Here is a 23750-nt window from a genome sequence, read left to right as displayed (position 1 = left end):
ATTGAGAAGGGATCACAGTCTCCACAGTACTGACCACCATTTCCACCAACTTATCTTTAATTTAAGATGAAGACTGAAATCTTGGCCCCTTTGAAGTGAGTAGCAGAAATCCCATTGACTCAGCAGGGCCAGGATACCATTGGAAGGAATGTCCTTCATTTCAAGTCTGAAGAGTTGAAGTTCTTGTATTACACAAAATGAGAAACAAAGAGTTTTAAATGATTTATTTGATTTCTCCACATGATCACAGTTATAGTTTTACATCAATAGGGTCTGTTACTACTTACAAACAGAATGCATATTAAAATGAAAGCACTCCTTTCTTCCCCATAGTTACAAAAGGGGTCTCAAGCCTCCCCAGAACAGAAGCTTCTTGTATGCATAATGTTTTTTGAAGTCTTTAACAGTCTGCATTCAAGACCTAATTCTAACAGTTTAATACAACTCAAAGCTGATTTAAGTTCCTAGCAGGAGATAGGCAACCTCAAAGTGACTGCAGACTTCTAGTAATACTAATTTACACACTATGTACAATTTAGAGAATTATCTATTCCCCCTACTGGTCCCATTTTCACCACCCCCTTTTCTCTTTTCCAAATTTAATCTTGTTATTGGTTCCACTTTTCTTTTAAATATATACACAATAATCCATTTTGCAGGCAAGAAGTGCGATGGTATTTTACAACGGAACAGCAAAATGCATGCTTAACTGCAGAAAACACACAGCTTCATATGGAACAGCAAGTCAACATCTAGAGATTCATTGTTTAAATATCTGCTGACTGTCTTTCAGCTCATTTTATCAAGAAACAAGAGGCTTCTGCTGCATGCAGTACATGATGGGAAAATCATTCTACACTGTATGTTAGACTTGGGGTTTTTTAGCAATACAAGACGCACATTATATTAGGATGAACTTTGTTTTTTGTTTTTACATTGTTTTACATTTCATTCTTAACTTAAAAAAATAAACCCCCCAAATATATATTTGATTGTTGTCCCAGAAAAGATTTTTGTTGCCACACCTTCATTCTTTACATTTCCCTTTCATTTTTTCAAATCAGTATTACTACTTTGCCACATCATTTATGGGAAAAGAGAAACATGGTCACTCTATGCAGTTCTGTACCAGTTTTTAATTGGCAATGGCATTTGAGAAAAAGACCCTCTCAATTCTACTCCTGCCTGCAGGCTGAAAAAATTCATTTTCTTAACCACACGCAGTGTTAAAGTACTATCATTTTCCTATTCTAAGCATGATCCACACTGCTCTAAGCAATTGTTAATCAAGGACGGAGTCAGAGAGATTATATGACAACCCTAAACAAGCAGCAAAGTTCTTAAGACTTACGCTGACACCAAGACACATTTGTTTGTTAAAAGTACATACAAACACACAGTCAAAAAAAAAACAAAACCAAAAAAACCAAGGTAAAAGTCCACTGTTTCTCCTCATTGACTTGAAATAAGAGAGTTTACAAATACTGTGCTCTTGTATGACCAGTTTTGTTTTTTAAACTAGCCTCAAAACGAGCTGTGATTTTACACATGCGACTTAATGCACCTAGAGGGTTGGCACAAACTCTTTACCCACGTGTACATGAAATCACGTGTAAATGGTTCTTTGCATGCACATTTGTGACATCTCCTGAATACTTAATTGATTGCACATGGAAAATCAGTGGTCAAGCATTAAACTGTGGCTTACTGTGTAAGTTTAGAAAATTTATATGTAACTCTAATTTAAATGAATGAAAGGGGTTTTTAAACATAAAACAAATGCAGATCTGGGAGATTTAACATCTTCACTGTTAATTAACACAGCTAGAGTCAGATTTTCCTCTCCACTGATACTGCATATTCTACTTTTATTCCATACACAGGCAATTTTACTTACATTATAACTCTGCATCTGAAACAAGTACAGACTCCATCACTCAGTGAAGAGGAGCATTCTTACCTCAGTTTTAATTAAAAGATGCAGTTTCTGAAAGATGTTTATACCTGAATGGTTCTTTATCTTTTCTGGAACAACCTATAAATTACAGTTAGACTCTACTATTGGTACAGATGTATGAAGAAAAGTCTACATATTGAAATATGTTATCACTTCAACTAATATCAACAGTAACACTGATATATTTTGCAAATATACAATATGTAGAGTGTAGCCTCACACTAATAATAACATTAGATGACATGCAGACAGTTCTACTTTCCCTCATAAGAACAGTATATATTTTTTTTAAACTGCAAGGAACAGAGCCTCAGGGGACCCGTATGAGTCTCTTAAGGTAAGCCGCAGAATTTAGAATAGTATGAGTGATACTTAAAAATAATAACGTAACTACTCATTTTCTTTTCATTTTATGAACATAATTTAGAGGAGAAGGAGCAGAAGGGGAAAACATATTGCACGTGTGTGAAACAAACATGGACAGCTTTAAACAAAAGGCTAAACTCTAGATTGCTGTATTTGCTCTCTGTGGAGGTTAACAAAGTGCTCAGTTCGCAGTTTTGCTGGTATTGTGATATCAATGGTATGAAAGGGAAAAAATTACTCAACCTCTCCCCTCTCCCCCCCAAATATTAGAGATGCCATGAGCAAAGCCAATATGAAAAGTCACTCTCTTGTTCTCATGCCCTCATTATTCCTGACAATTTTATTACTGTTAAACAGAAAATTGACTGGTGGTTATTATTATTACTTTTACCCATCTCACACTGGAACTTTTTGCTCATCCTCTTCAAGGTTTGCTTTTAGGCTGGTACAGTTTTGCAGTTGTGATTCCTTTGTCTCTACTGTTTAGGTGTAAAGTCCTTGCAGTGGCTCAAAATGCTGAAACTACAAAGTAGGCGCCATGTATAACTTTGTACAGGATTTTGGGATAAAAATTGTATATAAATTTGCAAATGGTTTGATTACAACACATAAGCAACAACAGCACAGCCTGTTTTTATGTGATGTCTTGCAACTAACTGGACTATGAAAGTGAGGGTTTGAGCATAAACTCAGCCTGCTGAGTGCTGGATACTTTCAAACTAACAAATGTGATGAGTAAAAATGGTGAAGCCACTTTGTTGCTAGCACATGGCTACATGGAATTACGTATTTTTTTAATATGTATATATATATATATAAAAACCCTATACTAAATTCTAAAACAAACCTTCAAGTTTTAGAGCACTTCCACCTGGAAACACTCTGACTAGAATTCAGCTTCATTGGGGGTAAAAATGAGAAATTATGGTAAACAGGAAACAAAGTAGCTGAGAAAGATGGAAGTTTGCCATTTTCATGTTCAAGATGAATGTTTTTGCAGTGTGTACATGCACCTGTTGTAACTCTTCATGTGTGTTCGTTAAATCATATGCATACAAAAGAAATGTGGATCATGTAAATTCACAGTTATCACAGCCTTTAAAGTGTCTAAGAATTTGTGTGACCAATGCTTGAAGATGACCACTGGTAATGGTCATCCTACATTGCTACGGTATAATTACTGCATCTTAACAAGTTTGCTTACCTGAAATAGCAGAGCAGTTATAATACTGATTACGTATGATATTATCGTGTTAATAAAATAAGGATTTATACAAAGCAGTATTTGACTACAACATTTAAATGCTATGTTACTTGGCACATTTAGTAATGATTGCTTAGAAATCTTAGCAAGTCCAGAGGACTTTTAATGAAAATACTGAAATGTCTGAAATTTGTTTCTAACAGTTAATGTTTTTGGTCTACTCTTTCATATGCTATTCATCTATTATACTGTCCTATCAAGTAAGTGGAATTCCTTGTAAAGTCTATATTGCTAGTTTTGTGGACTGAAAAAAATTCTTTCCAAGCACAAATGTTAACTATACAGTATATATATATATATTTATATGTATATATTTATATTATATAAAGTTTACTTACGTACTTTCATCAACCATATCAGGTCTACTTATTTTTTTTGCCCATTGACAAGAAAAGAGCAAGAATGCAACACTTGGTTCTGTATCACTTTTTTCCTTGTTTCGTAGACTAAGATTTTATTATGCATGTAAAATTGTCAAGGGATTTGGTGTAAAAGATCGCTTTACCCATATTCAGCAAGCAGCATGTTTTCAAGGCAGTTGGAAATAAGAACTAACCAGATGGTAAACGTCTGTCGAGTAGATAAGTGAAACCAGTATCGATTGCGCTAACTTGAATTATTTTATTTAGTAACAGCAAGCCTTTAAGCTCACACAACTCAAATTGTCTAGGTAAAAACTGACAATATTATTTGTTGCTTCCTGTAAGTGCCTCTGTAACTTTGTTTAAAACTATCATTATTAGGAGGGTCAATATGCTCTAGACTATTGTGCTGATGCCACTGTGTTTGGGCTTAGTGCTGGCTGAAGTGGAGGGGGGTGGTGGCGGTCCATGGTGATGCTGAGAGTGTTGGGGATGAGAAGGGTGCCCTGGGTGCGGAGGGGGCAGCGGCGGATGAGGAGAGTGGGTATGCTGCGCATGGGCGTGCTGCATGTAAGGAGTATGCTGGGAGTGTGCCGCATGCTGGGAATGGGGCACATGTTGGTGATACTGGTGTGGATGCTGGAGATGCTGGGGAGGGTGATAGTGGTGGTGGTGGTGGTAGGGTGGTGGGTTCTGCTGCATATGACAGTACTGTGAATGGTGAGAATGCACTTGTGCCTGTGTCTGCCCCTCAGCTGGCCCTGCATGATGCATGGCAGAAGGATGCTGTGAGTGTTGCTGATGTGGGATTACTGGAGGGTGCGGAGGTTGCTGTGATGAGCCAGATGGTGGATGGCCTTGGGAAGGTGGCTTTCCCCTTTTACTACCAAATAAGGAACCTAGGAGTGAGGAGGAGTTAGGCATAGTCTGGTGAGGGCGAGATGGACACTCTCGGGTTGATGTAGCTCTTCGGCGCATGTGAGGACTGCTAATGATGGACCCCTAAAAAGAAATTAATAGAAATAAAAATTAAAAAAATCTTAAAATGTTTAAAAGAAAAAGTTCACACTGACCCACAAACTCCTCCTTCAGTGTTCACATGGGTGGACTATGTTAAGAGTTCTAGGAAAAATTTTACTTCCACCTTCTCTAAGTTGCCAATAAGGCAGTCATGCCCTTCTTGGGGTATTTTAAGCATTAAATGTTCTTCTCTCAATGCTTTAATATTGAAAGCTATGACTTTAAATGAGAAAAATGTCACGGAAGAGTTACATGACATAAGACCTAGGAGTGTGTTTTTAAAGGAAAAATACATTTTTAAATACTGTAAAAAATACCATACTTGCTTTTTTTACAACAAAAAATAAAACTACATTAAATTCAACCTAAATAGGTAAACACACAGCAGCAAATATTACAGTTACAATTCAGATTTCAAAACAGTATTTTAAACTTTTTTTTTATAGTAGTTTTCCACTACTATATGCCACAGTGCTGCTTCTCAAGCCTACCTCTGAAATATGTGTTAAATGGAACCATACCATTTTTGCCACTAAGATTTCTATGTGATTGTGTTTTTCTGACCTGTGGTCCAACGTTCTCTATTATTTAGCCTGGAATGGTGTATTTAGTTTCTGGAAGTTTGGGGGTTGTATTTTTTAAAAAAGAGTTAAGGGACACAACAGTACTTAGGCAAAGTGTGCTAGATTTAAACTGCCATCTACCTAAAGCAAACACAGAAATAAAAAAAAAGAAAAAAAAAGAAAAAAAAAGAAAAAATCTGCAAGCTGAATTCAGAGACATGAACAGTATATATAAATGGTTTGAAGATGAATGAAATCTCATGAAATCCACATTGAATTCACCTATCTTAATAATTTTTTCCTCCCATGCCCTATCTGTGCAATTCCATGGTGTCATGACTGCATACATTTAGCAATTCAACTCGAAAATAAGCAATGGGAATGGTTGAGCATGAAAGTCAATAGTTGTAGCTAAATACCAAACAGCAAGAACAGTGTACTTTGTAACAAAGAGCAAGTGGGCTTTTAAGCTGGGACCAGACTGAAATGGTGGCAAAAGGACACATCAAATTCATTTAACCATGCTTGCAGGAACAAAGGGAACAAGGTTAGCTCAAACCAAAAATGGCATTGGTCTAAAACAAGCTGTCAGTGCTTTTTAAGCTGGAAGAATACGGAGTGAGTAGCCTAGGCATGCATTTTATTTGAGGCAGGCAGGTTATATGTTAGAAGAAAAAAGAGCAAAAAAATATGTATATAAAAGAAAGGTTTGAAATGCACATCATCACATCCAGCTAGACATCAGTAACTTCCTACTTACTTCCATATTGCTGTCTAGCGATCCTGCACTGCTGCGTCGCCCACGCTTGCCTGCCCAGGACATGCAACACCATAGATTAGAGACTGAGACAAGACCCGGGTGAAAAACAGCTGCTTTCCCTGAATCACTAGAGGAGTCTCTAAATGCAACTAGAGGAGCTGCAGGGGGGTTAACATTGCACTGGACTGGTACAGCAGCTACTAAGGCAGAAACTTAGCTTTTTAAGGCCAGTAGTTATATTAAGTTTCTGTACCTGACTAATTTTTAAGAGGTATTGTTGTGAATCAACTATCATTAGCGGGGTGTGATTTTTTTTAAATTTGTACAACTCTTAAAATACATGTATTTTAGCATCTATATTTAGTAGTATGGTTATGATGTTGACCAGCAACAATTTTAAATTGTTTGACTTCCTGGAATCTAATTGTCTATGAAGTTTCTTTCTTTAAAGACTGGTAGCATATGCATATATATTTATGGGGTGGTATTAATCTAAATATAAAATTTAATAGTGGCATATTCTTAACTTCCATGTGGGAGATTGGTCAGGGGCATCGGTTTCATCATTTCATTTTCAGTTTTGAACCTCAGTGGATTTCATATAATCTTCTTCATGAGGTTTAAAAAAAACTAAACTTAATTTTTTATCAATAAATCTGGAATCTGTCTTGACATTATGGCTAGATTTTGTTTGTTTAGCTGTGCAGTGCTTTATTCTTAAGTATGATGGATTCATTCTCCAATATTCTCAAATTGCCAAAGACATTTGCCTACAACTACACATGAAACACCAGACTGTTTGCCTAAAGAGCCAGAATACTTCAGTGGCTATATATAGGACACAGGATCCCAGATTTTCTCTCTTGTTTCACAGGAGAGAAAATAGCATATGGCTGCAGTGGAAATAGATATTTTTGAAAAGATAGCTTGTTGAGCATTGCTTTGCAAAGTTTCAAAATACTTTACTGGCAGGGTGTATAAACAAAGATAACCTCTGAAGAATGGTCAGGTTCTCAAAACTTCTCTAAAATCTGCATGTTTTTAGAAACCTAAATTTTCTCAATGCTTTCCTGCAAGGCCAAAAATCAAAGACAATCTCCACCCTGCATTGGTACATTGCTGCCTTCAGAATCTTCTACTCTAACAGGTGGTTTTGGAGAGGAATGTTTAGATTTCAGCATCACTGAACCTATGAGCCACATACCCTCATCTTTAGAAGCCCAAAAGGCACATGGTACCAGAGCTAAAGAGAAGAACTTTGGGACTGGTTTGTAGGTGGGACACAACAGTGATTACTGGGAGGTTCACCCTTACTTCTTGACAAACCCTCTCATAGACCAATTAAGACCCATAAGTCTTATATTATCAGTATGATCTAAAAATACCATCTATTGGATCCATAAGCGTAACTTCGACCTGGTTGGTCATGGGATGCCTCCCCAGTACAAACCCCTCTACATTGACATTAAATTGAGGGGAAGGCGTTTGTGGTCAAGGTGTTTTGTCTGGCTTGTTAGATTTGTTGGAATTTTGAACAATTCCCCTAGACAGGCTTTTTGTCAAAAGCTTGGTGGTTCATCTCTTGCTGCAGTTTTAGCCTCATAAAAACCATAACTGTGCTATCTTATGAACCCTCCCAGAAAAACTGGTTTTGATAATCCCTTTATTTTTACTTCTACTCAGGCTTTGATATTTTTCTGCTCTGCTAACAGGATTAGTACTGATTAACACTCAGATCACTCTTGCTTGCTTATACAAAAAGAAACAGAGGAAGACAGCCATCTCAACTTAGCAGTCAATATTGCAAATAAGACTGACAGCTGCCACAAGTCATTAAATGTGGCCAAAAATGAAGAAAAACAGGAAAATCTAATGCCTTTTGTGTATGGCAAAGTCTCTAATAAAATAACCGTGAACACGGTATATACACAGTATATATGGACAGAAAGAGACAGATGGATTTTTGCTTAGAATAACTTCAGGGCAAAGTAGTAATAGCAAAGCCAAGAACAAACAGAAAATCCTACTTAAAATGCCTGTAATTTCCCTCAGATAGGCACTATCACGATAAAGAGCGCTTTGTTTATTTTCTTAAAAACAAATTGAACCCAATTCTGTATTGGCCTACAGTGTGATATAAAAGCTATTAAGTAAATCCTCTAGAGCATTCCCCCTGCCAATGTGTGTTTATACAAGACTGTTCTCTGGTCTTTGAGATGGCATCCCATCTCAAAAATGTTTCCCTAGAGCTGCAGTGTTCAAATGCATTTCAAGAAAATGGTGACTCTTGACTAGAATTGTATGTAAGCATAACTCTGTACTTGCATGATAATTAACAGCTGTGATATAAAGCAAGGTGGTATTCATCAAATCTGAAGACCAGTTTTGCTTAATATATTCTGATCTACTTGAAATTTTTAAGGATGTTACTTAGAGTGGTTTTAAATTTATTTTTATAAAATTAAACTTCAGTTGATTTAATCTTTTCTGATTTATTCCAACAATTCATTGATGTTAGATATGAATATTCTTTGTAAGAAATATCTTTAACTTACATAAGTATAATATGTCCCATGTATATACATGCATTATATGGGACTAAGAATATTTCAAATTTATAGTGGAAATATTAAGTGACCACAATATTTTTACAAACTTAAACACTCCAAAAGAAAGTATAGAGTTTCATTAATAAAAATCCATTCTATCTTGCAGAAATTGATCTCTCAGATGTGCACAGATTGTAACAGTAAATATAAATATTTCTCACTGCTACCCTGTATTTCTTGAAACTCTGTTCTATACCAGAGAGCTACATTGATATCTAAACAATGTATTAGGATCTAGCTTTGTACATCTTGGGAAAAAGTTTGGAAAATGTTCTAAATTAATGTTTTGGTAAGGCAAACTAATGTAGCAGCTCTTATAATGATGAGTTGTCTTACTAGCCTCCAAAGGCTTTGAAATTGATATTCCCAGCAGAGCAGCAGCAGGATCTGTAACCATCTAGCTACTGAACTTATAGGTATTACCCAACCTGACTTGCTCAAAATTATCTAAACAATATGCTCTAATCATTAGAGAGACCACTTTCCAGGGTGAAAAGACTCTTTGTAACCTTCATATTTTCATCTTGTTTTCTGTTTGAAACAGATATAGTCTTAAGATCACACATCAATTGTGAAAATAGTTTCTTGGCATCTTCAAACAGATTATTCTCAAAATACTGATTAAGCCCCAGGAGATGAGAAAACAGCATAACCACGCCTTGCCTTGCTGAACTCCTCCTTCAGTGGAAAAGCAAACAGCATTTCTTCCATAAGACAGAAAAGTTGTTGATACAAAGGTGTTTATATACAGTGCGGGGTGTCTTTGTACAACATACTTGTAAAATGGTTTGATATGAACATAGGCATATCACAAAAGACTTGATTAATAAAAATTTGTTTTATTTAAAAAAAAACAGTAAACTATCGTGCCCATTACTGTTGCTATTCCATTGAAGAATAGGAAATATAACAACAGTGACAAGGGAAGAGACAGGAACAATCTCTCCCTACTTGGAAAGCTCTTCTAATAAGGGAGAAGATGACTGCTAGTATCCTCTCTCCTATATAGTATAGCAAAATCCATGGGAGAGGAAGGAGAAAATAACCTAGTAACCCTGCCTGCATCAGATGAGGGAGGAGCCAAGGGACTGTACCATCTCATCACAGATTGATTCAACAGATGAAAGGGTTCTGTAACTGCATGAACTCAGAGTCTTTTTAAGGGGATTACGATGCTGAGAAATTCCACAATCTCTTCCATTACATTTTGGGATATAGGAAATTTAAAAAAATACATGATGAAATTATTAAAAAACAAACAAAAAAGAGAAACATTTAAAAGTTAAAGGTTGACAACTGAGATTATATGCAATATACAAATAGAATTATTTTAATTCTGAAACTAATTTATGTTTTTGTTTTGGTTTTGTTGTTTGCAATTTTTTTTCCTTAAGTAGTCTCTACTGGTCTGTGATTGTTTTGACATAGCTCAGGAGATTATGAGACAAGCACAACTTAATATTAATAGTAACCATTATACCATCCTGCACTTCTGTGCAGATTCCAATATTACATAGGTATGCCAGTTGTATATTACCAAGGCAAACCATAAAATTACAATTTTTAAACCAGTGCAGTGTGTAAATATTATTTCCCCCTTACACATTAGAGATGGGGTGAATAAAGCTTGATTTCCACAGGTGCTCACCACTGTAAACTCAATGTGAAAGCACTGGGTCCTCCAGCAACTCAAAGTCACTGGAATTCAGATTGACTAGCCTAAAACCAGCCAAAAAACCTGAGACACACAGAATCAGAAATGCAGCCAGTCTAATCCTCCATGCTCGGCTTTAGCAATCAAATCATTCCTCCCATGTACTGATGGCCATGATGGGACTCCACATTTTTCACATCTTTCTGTAAACCTACTTATCATGTAATTGTATATGGAGTAAGTGCTGAAACGTCCAAAATTCTATTGGAAACCATAAAACTCAGCTTTAACTGCATTAAGATTTGTCTTCTAATATTTTTATGTAGATTAAGAATTTCAAAGTCTGGGACAAATAAATTCAGCTCTTCCTTGACTATAGCTCAAAAATGTGTAATAGAAATGATAAATTTTTCTCTTGAGAAAAATAAAGCACTAAATACTTTTGACATATTCACATCTTGGAACAGTTGGTTGCCATATTCTGCTTTTTATTCCATGGAAAGAACTGTCAATCCACAATGAACAATACTATCTTTAAAATCAAGAGACCCTCATGCACATCCTTTTTGCAATTATGATTTAAGCTATCGTGGCAAATGCGTGGAAGAACAACCATCAGGAAATGATTCCTGACATTGTCTTCTGACAGAGAAATCTTGCCTGTCCTTATGGTTTACAGCTTAGGAGTCAGAATCATTCAGGGTATCAACATTCATTAGATCTAAGAAGCTTATGAATCGTCACTCTTTTCCAAGAGAGAAATTTAAAGTCACTTTCCACAGCCACCATTTACTACTGTGGTATCCAGTAGAGACTAACGGACTGTTTTCTTAAATAGTTTTGTCATATACCCATGCAACCAAAATGCTGTTCAATCAGATTTCCCCTTCATTGAATAAATATTTCAAAATTTTCAATTTGTTTTTGCAATGTTCATTGGACAATTATCTGCCTTACTGCATAAATATGCAACCAGGCAATTTTCTCATGCTTACTAGATTTATTTCTGTTTAACTGTAGAAAGGAACTCTCCACAAATCCACTTTCATCATGCCTTTTCTTCCAGAAAAGCACACATTCACAACCAGTCCCACTACTCTTGTTCCTCTTCCTTGTTGATCCTGTGTTTCATCCACAAAAAGAATTGAGGCAACCTAACTCAGTATTCTTTTACAGAAGCAATTTAATATGGTATAATCACTGGGACGCAGTATCTTGCTAACTGAAAGAGATTTCTTTGTTTTTCTATGGATCATCTCTCCCATATAAAAAAAAATAAATCAGCCTCACATGCAAGCTATTCACTGACAAAAGGCAGAGAAGACATGTATAATCTCATTAAAATTACTACACCAAATAACAAAGCAAATAACAGGTATGTAATTTCTCAAGTCAGTTGCACTGCACAAGACCAAACAGAAACTCTCCATAATTCTCAACTATTTGAAGTTAAAATTAAGTTTAGTTGGGTTTAACAAACTCATTGATAAACCCTCCAGTCTGTGAGTGATTTCTACTTTTTGTTATGGAAAAAAGCTATTTTCAGTAATAAGCATGCCAATTGTAGGCATGCCCTGTTGAAACGTGAAATGTTTTCATGATAACAAATACTTGTTTATTGCATAAAACCCGTAACATGAATTTAAATACATGGCAATGTTTGAAAGACAGGGATGAAAAATTCCTATGGGATGAAAAAAAATCAGAAATCACATTTATGGGTACAGATACCCACTGAACTCACATATTCAACAATATGGTAGTTCTCATTCTAATGAAACAAAACCAAAACAACAAAAAAGGATGATGGAAGTATCCTCAAATATAATAGAGGATATAACAGTGGTGAAGACTAGTGGCTTGATCCAAAATCCATTGAAGCCAATCAAGCACCAATATTCAACTTCAGCCTGATTTTGGATCAAGGTCCTAGGTCTTTTTAATGAAGCAAATGGACATATGAGTATGAAAGTCTAAACAGAGAATAAAATAATTGAAAGAGCTCACTCTCTACATATTTGTATGCACATACATATACCCACAAAACACAGGCTATAATTTCAGTTTGTAACAATTTTATTTATTGCAGCATAGCTAAAATCTCTTAAGTTAAAAAAGGAAAAAGATAACTAGTGTCTACTACCAAAGATATACATAGTATTGAAATTATGACTATACTGTAAATCATCACTTCAATTAGAAGAACAAATCAGAGTAACACAGACTATGAACTAAAAAAAAAATTAAATATACATATCTAGTTGCTACTATCCCCAGAAGTACTTTCTGAATAGTGGGCATGGTGTTCAGATATGAATTCTTGTAAATGACAGGAATCACATTTAAGACTGAAAGACAAGGTTATTAGCCATGGTAGCCTGTATTACATGGGTATGCCAGTTGTGTATTACCAAGGCAAACCATAAAATAAAAACATACCAAACTTCCCCTGGCTTTTCTTTGGCTAAAAAATCACACCACCACTCCTTTCCAGTCTTTAGCTATATTAATCAGTTGATAAATCTTAAGACACATCAGTGGTTTTGTGAGATATCAGTATTCTTGTCCACTAAGGGTTCTTTTATTATATTGGCAATAGTATTTCACAACAACCTCTTTTGCAAGAATGGGGAACTATATCTTGAGTTACAAAACAGTAAAAGAGCATCAAGGACACACTGTATCTGAATTACATAGCTCTAGACCAAATTTTGCAGGGCTTCACTCAATTTCATTCATCAAGGCGGTAATACAGGTACACTTGAGCACAAAATACACAGAAAGCGGTCATTACAGAGACCAGTTTCTTTTCTTTTCTTTTTAAGCCTATTGTATGAAGGGGAAGAAGCAAAGGGGAAGAAAAAAAGGAAAACTAAGTGGTTTTCTCCTAGCACAAGTCAATCATTTTTTTTAAAAAACACTTACAATTTTTCCTCTGTCTTCACTCTCCTTTAAAAGTATACATAGCAATCTACAATGGTTTAAATGCTTTCAAATAGTGGTTGCTTAATAGAACAAGGGTAAAAAACAAACAGAAATTAAACACTAACTATGAAAGAGTAGCTGTTCAAAATGTTTGAAGTTTCAGTATTACTAGTTCTGGAAGCCCACTGTGAGCTGGGCTTTATATGCATCATTCATGCATCTTTGCATGCACTGGTCAGAGCAGGAAATAAAGGCAGTGCTTACCTGCTTCAGACAGGTCTCTAAGGGAGCTGCTCAGTGCACTTCTTTTCAGCCCCTCCCCAGTAGCATAGCTGTCATCCAGGCAAGCTCTGTTCAGCGTCCCATTGCCAGAATCTTTTTTCAGGCTCGAGCATTGAGACATGCTTGGACGCACCACACCCTTCTGTTTTTCTAGCTCAGCTGAAACAAAGAGAATAATTTTGCAATTATTGACTATAATGAAGGATGTTATAGTCTAATACTAACATCACAATTTCTGTATGTGATCATGTATTACTGTGAATAATAGAAAAGAGTTCATTTTGGCACTGTTAAATGCCAGAGAGGAACTTCACCCCTGTACTAACAGCTTTATATTAAAGCATAGAGGATGAAAAGCTATTACTCTTTTAGAAATACAGAAGATAAAATTCCATGTTTAAACACCCATGTAACTTCCAGCAAAATATATCTATTTGTATTATGGCTACCTAATTGAGAGAATATGGGAGTATCAACATGGAAATAAAGAAAAATTCAGTGAAACTTATTTGAAGGGCTGTCATTGAGAATTTCAGTGTGATGTAAATCATCCCTAAAATTCTTACTGCAATTTATACTACAAATTACAAAACCACCTCTATTCTGTCCATTGCTATTTGCACTTTGTCCAGGCTAAATTTCCACTGCAGCTACACTGCAGTAAATAATAGTCAATGAACTCAGCTAGGGCTTAAGATATCATTGGGTTTTTCCTCTTTCTAGAATCAAAGCCATGGAAAAACCCCACATTATCTTGAACTTTTAAAGAGTTCTAATGGGTTATACACATACTCAAGATTTTCTTATTTTGATTATCTTGAAAATGCTGTGTTGTATGTACCTTTGTACTTACACTCTATTCTGTGCTTTTCCATTTCTTGAACCTCTGCAATTGACTCCCTCAAATCATCTGTAAACTTCTTCCTGTCCTGAGGATTTGGTGCATTGAAATTTATTAGTACTTTGATATCTGCTCCTGGAACAGCTGATGTGAGCCGAATGCCATTGGGATAATCTAGAAGAAAGAGTCAAGAAAAACTAAGCTCTGATTATTCCAATTACTTTTCTTTTAAAAAACAAACAAACAAACAAAAAAACATCCAAAAAACCCAAAACCCTGAAGGCTTTTTACTAATATTACCATATAGGGGACAAAGTCAGAGAAATAAAAGTCTAAAGGCACAGAATTAGAATGAAAATCCCTAGGACTGCTTAACTGTCAAGATATCAAATAAATATTGAAAGGTAGTCTTTATGCAGCTGTTACCCTTAAGGTACAATGTATAATATAAAAGCAAAAACCCAGAAAAAACCCCCCAAAATTAAGCGGATAATTTTTGTTGCATGGAACAGATCCCATTACCTACCTTACTCAATTGTGACCAAAGTTTTGCTGAGTAAAGACTACTTGAATATGACTCAAGTACTAGAAACTATCTTATACTTTTAACTTAATGTTTGCAGGAAGACAAACACACTAGCATGTACATTTTAGTATTTCCTATTAAGTTGTGTTCCCTGGACATCCTACTTTCCTTTTTTAAAAAAAAAAAAAAAGTTTAAATTATCTGTGAAATTACATACTGAGGATGTAAAAGGGGTGAGGTCCACGCCCCCACCCACCCACCCCCCGCCTTTTGGCCCATATTATGGACATGTTCACAATAAAAGACAGATTTTTCAGCAAACTGCCTTTGCCTCTCTTCTAGCTGCACATCTGAGAATGCAAATTTTTACAGCTAGTCAAAAATATCTCCTAGTTGAGATAGAAGGTTCATTTACAGAAAGATAGCTTATAATGAAGATATGTTCTGCTGTAGAAAACAGAATCAGCCTTTGCTTGAAGCACAGACCTGTAGAAACAGGGTGTCAGAATGAACTCAAAATGTGCATTCTAATTCACAATGTTTACTTTTACTCAACTGCCTGACCTTATTGGTTTCCTAAAGCTCTCAAATATTTACTTAAGTATTCAACCTGAAGTTCAAGTGCTCCCATGTACTAAAAATTAATTCCCTCAAGAACCAGCAGATGTAAGGTAGTCTCTTCTCTCAAAGCCATTAGGTTTCAACAAGACTTAAAATATTGAGAAACAAGTGCAAACGCTATGCTTTTTTAAAAGGATATCTTAACTTCCAAATCAGAGTTGAAACCAAAAGTGAAGCAAGTCCATTTACCATTCTCGGGTGAAAAAAGGTGCCAACTACTGCAAGCCTCAAAGGGTACAGAGGGGAAGGAAGGATAAGGATTTGGGGCTTCTGCCGGGGTCTAAAATCAACATCTTGCCCAGAAGCAATGTATGGCTGATCTGCTTCTCCTGACCGCATGACAATTGCATCTACCTTCAATCAAGTAAGACAGCCACCTCAAGTTGTCTGCAGTTGCTGTCGTTCAGAATACAACCAAATGGCCAAAAGCGCAGAGGAGTCTGGTGCTAGCAAGCTAACAGGTGGAGAGCATGGTGTAACACCATGTACAGTTTTGAACACTGAAATTGGATATGCAGCAAACAGCTCTAGAAAATGTACCACTTGGGGGGGGGGGGGGGCGGGCAGGGAAAGATGTTTATGAAACCAAACAAGGAAACTTAGTAACCCCAGAGGCACATGGGCTACCTTCACATATGAACAAAGAACGAATTTCCACATACTAAACAAACAAAAACATTTTATTACCAGAGATACTTCTCTACATCATATTGCTTAAGCATCAGCAAACATGTAAGCATTTACTGGTTTCAGATACACTCTCTCTAAAGTCATCTGCTCACCTTTTATATTTTGTCAGTGATTTTGACTGAAAATATAAAATATACTTCCCTTATCGCCTATTTATTTACTAGAGATACATGACATTATTTTCCCTTTTGGAGCTCATACATCCCTCAATGTAATTGACTTCTGTCATTAGAAGTCAATTCTTCTATCATCAACGCCAGTCGTGTTATTCAACCTCACCAGTAGCCAAACCAATATTTTTGTTGCTTCTGCTTTAGTGACATGAAATTTTATTTACTTGAAACCAGCTGATTGTGACAGCTGCTACTCACAGATTTACCGAATGGCATGATGGCTCTGGCCAAAATACCCCAAAGCTTGCTGGCGACAGGGGAAACCAAGAATGCAAATTTTACAAACCAGAGGGAAGACTACTTCTCTCTCCCAACTGGAAAATACTGCATTCCACCTAACAGGCACCAATACTAGAAGTACAATCAGCTCACTGATTCACCGTAGTGAATTCACCTTAGGAGTCCAACTATCTCTACTAAAGTGTCTCAGTTAAAATGCCTCCAGTTCACTGGGAGGAATCCAACCCTTTACTCCTAGTTTCACTATAGGTATTTTTAAGTTTACTTGTGTATTGGGTTTGTGTGGCAAGGTTTTGGTGGCGGGGGGGGGCTACAGGGGTGGCTTCTGTGAGAAGTTGCTAGAAGCTTCCCCTATGTCCAACAGAGCCAATGCCAGCCAGCTCCAAGATGGACCCACCGCTGGCCAAGACCAAGCCCATCAGCGATGGTGGTAGCACCTCTGGGATAACATATTTAAGAAGGGAAAAAAGTTCCTGTGGAACAGAAACTGCAGCCAGAAAGAGGAGTGAGAACATGTGAGAGAAACAACCCTGCAGACCCCAAGGTCAGTGAAGAAGGAGGGGGGGGAGGTGCTCCAGGCGCTGGAGCAGAGATTCCCCTGCAGCCCGTGGTGAAGACCATGGTGAGGCAGGCTGTCCCCCTGCAGTCCATGGAGGTCCACAGTGGAGCAGATCTCCACCTGCAGCCCGGGGAGGACTCCACGCCGGAGCAGGTGGGTGCCCAAAGGAGGCTGTGACCCCGTGGGAAGCCCGTGCTGGAGCAGGCTCCTGGCAGGACCTGTGGCCCATGGAGAGAGGAGCCCACACTGGAGCAGGTTTGCTGGAAGGACTTATGACCCCATGGGGGACCCATGCTGGAGCAGTCTGTGCCTGAAGGACTGCAGCCTGCAGAAAGGACCCATGCCAGGGAAGTTCATGAAGAACTGCAGCCCGTGGGAAGGACTCATGTTGGAGAAGTTCGCAGCAGACTGTCTCCCGTGGGAGGGACCCCACGGTGGAGCAGGGGAAGAGTGAGGAGCCCTCCCTCTGAGGAGGAAGGAGCAGCAGAGACCTGTGATGAACTGACCCCAACCCCCATTCCCCGTTCCCCTGTGCCACTGGCGGGGAGGAGGTAGAGAACTCAGGAGTGAAGCTGTGCCCAGGAAGAAGGAAGGGGTGGGGGGAAGGTGTTTTAAGATTTGGTTTTATTTCTCTTTACCCTACTCTGGTTTGACTGGCAATAAATTAATTTTCCCCAAGTCGAGTCTGTTTTGCCCATGATGGTAACTGGTGAGTGATCTCTCCCTGTCTTTGTCTCAACTCATGAGCCTTTCATTATGTTCTCTCTCCCCTGTCCAGCTGAGGAGGGGGAGTGATAGAGCAGCTTTGGTGAGCACCTGGCATCCAGCCAGCATCAACTCACCTCAACTTGAATAATAAAGTGTTTCTACTTTGCATGCTTATAAGATTTATTTTTTTTTTACCTAACTTGACATCAGAGGAATTATATATTCTTCTATTTTTAGTAGAATCCATGATAGAAATATTCAGCCTTCCTCTCTAAAAATGAATTTTATATCACATAACGTGTGCACGAGAGAGAGAGAGAGAAGGAATGTGTATGCATATAAATAATCTGCGGGCTACATTGCTGCTATAAGCTCCACAAAATCTTACCTTTTGAAATCTCCAGATGCTTTGACTCAATAACAGCGACTTCTTTTGAGATGAGCATTGGAGCACATTCTCAAGGACAAGCGAAAACTAAGAGTCTTCCACAACAGAAAAGCACAGAAACTGCTGGATGTCACACTGAACTGTAACTAATTTATCCTGCAGGTCAAGGTTTGGTTTACAAACCATGAAGTCAGGTCCAATAGACTGTCTCCCTACGTACCATACAAACAACTGTGCTCTGCTACATTGTTACTGATGCTGTCTCTGGGCTTAAAATCAGGACATTAGCAAACTATTTGCTTTTTGTTGGGTTTTTGTCTGCTAAGACTAAGCTTGACAAGCATTAAAGATAAAACAAATATTGGATTGATGCAGATTATGACTGACATAAACAAAAGGTGTCAGAAAATACAAACTTTAATCCAGACTCTCTGCTTTGTATTTATATTTGAATGAGTATACATAACCTAGGCACAAAGTTAAGACATAAATCAGGAAAATAAACTAAATATTGCTTTGAATTACACATATCATTATAAGTCATTATTTATTATCATATATTCAGTTCCAGCTAACTGTACCATTGACTCAGCAACAGATATATTTGTTTCTTTACAAGTATTCACAAACAACACATTTGGCTAGATTTGGCTTCTGAGTACACCCAAACAAATCTAACAGCAGTCTTGCTGTTTCTTATGCTAACACTATCTTGCTTTAAATTTCAGGGGTAAGTTAAATTCAGAGCAATTTTATTCCTAAATTCAGAATCAAGCCCTGTCCATCCCTTTCACTCAAACAATTTTTAATTTATTTTACTTAAAATGGTCATCTAAAAAGAGAGGAAAGACTTACACTGGTTCTCAAAAAGAAGAACTTGCATTCCATAGAGGGAAAATGACTGTCGAAAACTGTATGTAACTGAGTTCTTCTTCTTTTGAAAAATCTTGGTCACCTGAAAGTTATCAAATAAACAAAGTGAAATATCCCTTTAACCATACGTGTTTGTGGAAAATTATTGTTCTTAAAGAATTAGCACATGAGACAATATTTCATGTCAAAGAAAGCTATAACCTGCCAGGAAATAGGAACTTGTAATTTTTTCCTTTTTTTTTTAAATGCATCTGGTGTATTTAATCTACTACTACTGAAGAAACAAAGCTAGCTTTGAAGCATTGGTATCTCTTAACCAGAAGGTTTAGTATTTTATCCAGACGCAAAGCATTTGTGTTCTCTATTCTCCAGAGTGCTACTCCTTGAAAGAAAGAAAGAAAGAAAGGAAAAAACCCTGCATCCTTATTGTGCACTGTACATGCTAGCAAAAATGTAAATATATTTAAATTATCCTTTTTAAAAAACTTAGCTGCTACCACACTTTCCTTCACACTTTTTTCTTACAGTCCTACTACAGGCAGCACACACCTATGGACCTCTCCACACAAGTTCAATTCTTAGCCCTTATTCTCACGTGCTGTGACCTTCCAAACCTGCTTCACTTCTGTGCACCTTTGAATACTGTCTTACACTACCTCATTCAATGATGCCCTGTTTTCCCTGATTTGTACAGCACCTACCTCAATAAAAGCTCTGAGTCTGTGGAAACCTTTACTTTTTGCTACAATAGAAATAACATACTACTACTTACCGTCAATTTGGGGTTCTCTGAAGTGTGAATGCGACTACTCTTCCTCTTTATAACTAAGAGGTTTTTTTTTTACTAGTTCTTTCTAATTTTAACTTTTGGCAATGGCTTTTTACTAGAACTGACAAATTTGGTCTATATTACTCCCAACACAGTTTGATAAAACTACTGAGATCTGAGTAAGTAATAAAAAACTACAGAAAACTTGCAACCTGAAGATGACAATGTGCCATCACTTTACACCCAAGCTCACATTTACAACGAGGAGGTTACACTCACAATCAAAAGGATTAATTTTTTTTATTTTATTTACTTCCTGGTTTTAAAGGCTGAAGGTATGTAAAAATTACACAGAATAAAATTGTGCATCTGAAGTGTGCCTTTTTCATAACAAAACATGAAATACTTAGTTTAGTTCTTAGTTCCCAGGTAACAGCCAAATACATTCCAAATAAAGTGCAACAAATTTTCCTATTTTTAAGGGTAAATCAACCAAATAATTCCAAGCTATCACTAGTTTTGTATATCTGTTTTTCAAAAGACTGGGTCAAGTTAAACACACACTAAAAAGTAAAGTCAACTGTAAAATGTCTTTCAACATATCCCATTCCTGTTTCAGTGAATAAACATATATGGTTCATAGAACATCTGGGGAATACAAAGTAGCATGCAATCTTGTTTTTCCACAAGTAACTTAAATTCATTATTCACGGAATAAAGAATGTCTCCATTTACCCATTAGGGAAATGGGTAAACTGGAGGTAATTTTTGTTCTTTATAGTAAAAGCTATTGCATCAAAGTACCTTCTTACAATAGAGTGTAGTAATCAATAAAAGGCTTCAGCTTAAAAGCAAATTATATATAATGAAGAAAATTAAGAAAATTTAAATCTTAATCATCCCAAGATCGTTGGAGTACAGAGTAACAGGTAATAGATATTTATTTTTAGGAACGCTCGTGCACTTAATTGCCACTGATTTCATGGAGATAGGCATTTCTGAATACTTCACTAAAAGTCTATCCACCTGAAAATACATACCACAAGAAGATCATTAAATAAAAATATTTCTCGCTGGTGCAATCCAAGCTTCTGAGGTTTATTTGGATCCGGCACTTCAAACAGCCTACAGTAGCAAACAAGCCTCCGGTGGGGTAGAGAGAGGACCTATGATAACACAAAAGTTCACCGTTAATATAGCAATATTTAGCCAAGAAAGAGCATCTTTCATACCCAGAGTCTTTTTTTGAATACTTCAAATATTTTTACCTCTAAGTCCATTAGACTTTTTCATCAAAGGATCAACACCAGAAAAATAAAGATTTATATGCCACAAACTTGCATGGCATTCAAACTTCATCAAAGTTCTTCTATAAAATATTCTCTAACAGCTTGCATTCCTGTATATGGATGCCAATGAAAGTCTTACTGGGGATAGAGTTTTACTTTGTGAAACGATAAAACCTTGAAAGAACTTAAGATTAAGCAAGTGGGAGGTCAAAGCAAAGGATGTTTGCTTTCCTGAGCATTTTTACATATCTTTATTAGAAGAAAGGATGCAAAGCAACTTTAGCTTTTGTGAGATGAATACGCTGATGTTATAGATTACTTTTTGTCAGCCACTGAGTTAATTCAATTTGTTCATTCCCCAATACCAAGGAAATGGTGACATCAGGAAAAAGTAAATGCATTTTCAGTCTGGCTTATTTTCTCATGCTGGCAAGAAAGCCAAGAACAATTTTCCATTTTCTTATTTGAAACGTCTGCTGAAGCTATCTCCGAAGCTGCTGTTTTCAACCTAGTGAGACTTAATTTCTTTCAAATGCAAATGATGATATCTTGTCAAGAATACTAAAAGAAATCCTTTAAACTTTTAAAATTTGAAGTAGAGAATATTCTTTGGTAACTAGACATATATTTCATTTATATATTATATTTCTTTATAATTCCTGATTCTGCATGGGAATTACAAGATTTACTAGGCAAAAAGAAACAGTCAAAGACTGCTAATGCTTCTTCTTCCTCTGTGTGAGCAGGGGAAAAAGAAAAAAAGAGGGGGGAAAAAGAGTTTAGGATTCACTATCTGCCCTTGTTCCTTGTTGGTTATCAAGTAATTTGGTGAGATTTCAGTTTTTCCCCCAAATCCAACGATAACTATACTAATAACAGATAAAATGCTAATAGCACTTAATTTATCTATGGCATTAGCTTAATTACAGTCCCTGAACATGCAAGGAGAAGGTATTTAAGAAAAAATCCGAAATGTTCTAAAGGAGCCAGTGTGGTGAAGAATGCTGGAGAAATCAACCGTTTCTATTTTCAGTCTATTCTGGTAACTGAACAGCTTACATGGGTTTTCAGTGAAAAGTGGCCGGAATAAATGTTGCATGTTCTCATTCTCTCCTACTTCCAGACTTAGTTTCCCCAGCACATGGCAGTTCGAGATTTACTACAGTGAGATAACAAAATCCAAGAGGAGTCACTGAGCCTATGAACTTGCAAACAACTACAGTGAGCTCCAGTATTGAAACTTAACTATAGACAGTGCTTTCACTCATAGCAATAGATGATCTGGTAAGATTCCATTCCACCATATTTTATAAAGGTCACATCTTTCAGTTTGTTTTTACAGTCCAGTGGTACTGCTAGACTTGCATCCATGGAACAATGACAGGTACTTCACTTAGGAATATGAAGCTAGCTTTGTGTGATTTTAATTGTTTACACAGAAAAAGCAAGAAATAGAAGACTGAAAAAACAAATGAAAGTTTGAAGTTCCTTCTCTGGATTGTCCTGAATGAAGATGCTAATGCACAGTGCAGTTATAACTGAGAGGAAAAAAAAAAATCATTAGGATCAAATTTGTGTAAGATAATCAGACTTCAGAGCACTATGTGCACTCCTCTGTGATGAGGTGGTTTCTTTGTTCAAAACTACTAGTAATAATATTATCATGAAATTAAATTAAGTGGAACATTGCATTAGAAGAATAGTTTTAAGATTATCATTGAATATGCTTATAACTTAAATCTGGAATCAGTATTTTCTATGTTTATCTACCTTTCAGAATAGAACTCTTAAATTAACTGGCAATATCTTTCTAGAGCATCTATCATTCAATACTGAAATGGACCAGAAAGAATAAACACACCAGGGCCCAGGTGGAAAGGTGAGGTGCAACTGTAATTTTACTTATTCGTTTATTCTTTACTGGCTGTCTAATTTCTACAGTGATAATAGCATTATGAAATGCATAAGAAGTGTACCAGAAAGGTCTAGAAAACTCTTGGCAATAAATTAAGCAGTCTCTGGGAAATATATTTTTAAGAAAAGTCTTTATACTTTGGAGAGTTATTGCTACTACAATAGGAAAATTTTGCTTGAAAGAAGCCCAATTTTTTAAAAAGTTAAAATGCAATAGAATGCATTATTGCCAGTTTAAGAAGACGCTGCCAGTTAAAATGACTATAAATTTTGAAGGAGTATGAGAGAAATACCTACACAACCAAGTCCATGATGCAGAGATCCAATCTACAGTAGAAAGACATATACAAGTTCATTAAACTTCAGAGAAACACAGTACTGTATCATAGCAAGTAAA

The 23750-nt window shown here is 36.6% G+C and overlaps 1 protein-coding gene across 17 annotated transcripts in view; it reads right to left on the bottom strand.

The window, feature by feature from the left end:
- Positions 1-209: 209 nt before the first annotated feature.
- Positions 210-23750, bottom strand: part of IQSEC1 (IQ motif and Sec7 domain ArfGEF 1) — a 359420-nt gene continuing 335879 nt past the window's right edge. For 12 of the 17 annotated variants that reach the window (XM_052776751.1, XM_052776754.1, XM_052776755.1 and 9 more), the window contains 7 exons: positions 23651-23680; positions 21191-21316; positions 19364-19463; positions 14604-14777; positions 13745-13921; positions 6293-6342; positions 210-4951 (listed from right to left, as the gene is read on the bottom strand). In XM_052776751.1, coding sequence (XP_052632711.1) covers positions 4346-4951; positions 6293-6342; positions 13745-13921; positions 14604-14777; positions 19364-19463; positions 21191-21316; positions 23651-23680 — 1263 coding nt within the window. In that variant the 3' untranslated portion in view covers positions 210-4345. The remainder of the gene's footprint in view (positions 4952-6292; positions 6343-13744; positions 13922-14603; positions 14778-19363; positions 19464-21190; positions 21317-23650; positions 23681-23750) is intronic. The other 5 variants (XM_052776752.1, XM_052776756.1, XM_052776762.1 and 2 more) reach the window with 3 other exon arrangements.

Source organism: Harpia harpyja, chromosome Z (assembly GCF_026419915.1).
Source record: "Harpia harpyja isolate bHarHar1 chromosome Z, bHarHar1 primary haplotype, whole genome shotgun sequence".
Lineage (NCBI taxonomy): Eukaryota > Metazoa > Chordata > Aves > Accipitriformes > Accipitridae > Harpia > Harpia harpyja.
This window is presented reverse-complemented; position numbering and strand designations above follow the sequence as displayed.